Source organism: Triticum aestivum, chromosome 4B (genome assembly GCF_018294505.1).
Source record: "Triticum aestivum cultivar Chinese Spring chromosome 4B, IWGSC CS RefSeq v2.1, whole genome shotgun sequence".
Taxonomy (NCBI): domain Eukaryota; kingdom Viridiplantae; phylum Streptophyta; class Magnoliopsida; order Poales; family Poaceae; genus Triticum; species Triticum aestivum.
In genome coordinates, this window is record NC_057804.1 from 651,771,945 (window position 1) to 651,774,732 (window position 2,788).

Consider the following 2,788-nt stretch of genomic DNA (forward strand, 5'->3'; position numbering starts at 1 on the left):
ACTGAATTATTGGACTAACTGCATCAAGATCGGATCACATCACATCTATCCTGTCCCCGTCGGTCGACGACACTCTCCTCCAATCAAAATATTGCCCCAACGCGCGCGCGTGTCGCACGCTGTGAATGCGACCCGCCAATGTCACCAACCCCCCTGCCTCCTTTGTTTTGTCAGCTAATTTACTTCGAGCCCACACTCACGCGCACACCGCGTGTAGTATAGGATCGATCGATGCAGCTTCTCTTCCCCTCCCTTCCTATTTAACAAGCTCTTCGCACCTCAGCAAGGGAAGCACCACTACACACGCTAGAAATGGCGATGGCCAGGACGACAACGACGCTCCTCCTCGCCGCCGCGGCTCTCCTCGTGGCCTCCTGCGGCGCGTGGGAGGCCAACATCCGCATGCCGACCTCGCTGGACCAGGCCGTGGTGGCGCCGCTGATCCACGCGCTGCGGCCGCTGCTGGGCTCCGGCAAGCACGCCGGAGTGGCGTGCGACAGCTGGGTGCTGGGCGTGGAGGCGCACAACGTGCGGGACTGGAAGACGGTGCCCGCCAGCTGCGAGGGCTACGTCGGCCACTACATGCTCGGCAGCCACTTCCGCCGCGACTCCAAGGTCGTCGTCGACCAGGCGCTCGCCTACGTCGACTCCCTCAAGCTCGCCGGCAACGGCAAGGAGGTGTGGGTCTTCGACATCGACGAGACCACCCTCTCCAACCTCCCCTACTACGCCAAGCACGGCTTCGGGTACGTGCACACCATGCTAATTATTGCAGGTGCATCTGAGCAGGGATTTTTCGTAGTAATTGCCCCCTATACACGGTGATGGGCATGTGATTGCCCGGGTAGGACCGTATCTGTTGACTGTTGTCCACTTGGCTACTTTATCGAACGGTTTATTTTTCAGCCGTCGTTATCAACTGATTACTAGTTGCTATAATTATGTTAGAATAAAAAATGAGTTTAGACGGATAATACTTGTAATTATGCAAATATCTAACAAATCGAGGGGTTCCAGTAACTTTGCTTCACCACAATCATTCATGACAAAGCTAACCTTTTTTTTGCGGGGTAGCTAACCTTTTTTGTTGAAAGCCGAAACTCTGCAATAAGCCTTTCTTTTAGCGGGTAAAACATGCATTTCTCAACTCAAAAGATCATTACACTCGATCGCTGCAATGGTAAACCTATTTTATCAAAGGAATCAAGAAATAAGCTGAGCTCTCACGAGTCACAAGCAGGGTGAGCGAGGTGCACGATGAGGTTAAATATATACAAGTTGTGTCGGAGTTGGATCTCGCGGTATGATATTGACTACTCCCTCTGTAAACTAATATAAAAGCGTTTAGTTCACTACTTTAGTATTCTAAACACTCTTATATTAGTTTACGGAGGGAGTAATTAATTTAGACCTCCACTTGGCGAACTTCATTTTTTATCATCAATCACGTTCGTCCACAGATACGTAGAGCATTGAGTTTGGGTAATGCTTATCCCCTTTGGCCATTTGGCCACTTGGACCACAAGGTTACATACTTCGGTTTCCATAATTACCTTTTTTTTTTGAATTGGTATGCATATAGTACTACACTAGCTGATATGGTTGAGTCCGCCATTAATCTATCTTCATATACACATACGTGCGCAGAGCTACACCGTTCAACGCGACGAGCTTTGACGCATATGTGTTGGAGGGGAGCGCGCCCTCGCTGCCGGAGACGAAGCGGCTGTACAACAAGCTGCTCTCGGTCGGTGTCAAGCCGGTGTTCCTCACCGGCCGGACCGAGGACAAAAGGGCCATCACCGTCACCAACCTCCTCCGCCAAGGCATCTCCGGGTGGATGAACCTGCTGCTGAAGCAGCCCGGCTTCAAGGGCTCCGCGGCGACCTACAAGTCCGGCGAGAGGCAGAAGCTGCAGGATGCTGGGTACATCATCATCGGTAACATCGGCGACCAATGGAGTGACATCCTTGGCGCACCTGAGGGCGCCCGCACTTTCAAGCTGCCCGACCCCATGTATTACATCGGCTAGGCCGCTCCGGCTTGGGCATGCCCCCATTGATTTCTCGAATAAGCTCCATGCTCTTAGTTATATGCATGTTTAGTCAATAATCCCTCCCAACTTGTTGCTTGGTTCATTTCCATTGTTGAGAACTTGAGATTAATTGCCATTATAAATTAGACGTGTTCGTGGAGAAGTTGCATGTTGCTTAATCTATGGATCCATGGTCCACTATTTTTTTTCTTGCGAGAAATTCATGGGCTATTCTTGTTTGATGTGTTGTTCTTCTCAACTTGGATCTAGTACTAATGATGGTGTAATATTTTACTAAATATTATGGATGGTGCAACTAATATCATAGGTACTCCCTCGTTTCCTAAATATAAGTCTTTTTTAAAGATTCCAATGCGGACTACATATGAAGCAAAATGAGTGAATCTACACTTTAAATATGTCTATATACATCTGTGTGTAGTCCTTACTGAAGAATGGCACTTGTTTTAACCCCTCCGTTAATGGGTCAACTTTGACCCGTTCGAGGAAGGGATCATTGTTGGCGGTCACCAGACGCCCATCAGTGAAGACTGGAGAGGCCACCAAGGAATTGTGGTCTAAACAGGTGTCCAACATGCATGAACATTAGAGAAAGGCTATGGGAAGCCTCACTATGCTGGTTACCTGGAAGATTTGGAATGAAAGAGATGTGTCTATCTTCCAAGGTATTTAAGCTATGTCAAAGACCTTCCTTGCAAAGATTAAAAATGAGGCAGCAACATGCGTCAAGAC

The 2,788-nt window shown here is 48.8% G+C and overlaps 1 protein-coding gene across 1 annotated transcript; it reads left to right on the forward strand.

Moving 5' to 3' along the window:
* Window positions 1-238: 238 nt before the first annotated feature.
* LOC123093876 (stem 28 kDa glycoprotein) lies at window positions 239-2,275 on the forward strand. Its single transcript, XM_044515940.1, has 2 exons — window positions 239-746; window positions 1,648-2,275. The coding sequence occupies exons 1-2, from the start codon at window positions 313-315 to the stop codon at window positions 2,030-2,032; spliced, it is 819 nt and encodes a 272-aa protein (XP_044371875.1). The 5' UTR covers window positions 239-312; the 3' UTR covers window positions 2,033-2,275.
* The last annotated feature ends 513 nt before the right edge of the window (window positions 2,276-2,788 follow it).

Coding starts and splice junctions, on each gene's coding strand:
- LOC123093876 (XM_044515940.1), top strand. CDS start 313: ATGGCGATGGCCAGGACGACAACGACGCTCCTCCTCGCCGCCGCGGCT. Junction 747..1,647: donor TACGCCAAGCACGGCTTCGG/GTACGTGCACAC, acceptor ATACGTGCGCAG/AGCTACACCGTTCAACGCGA.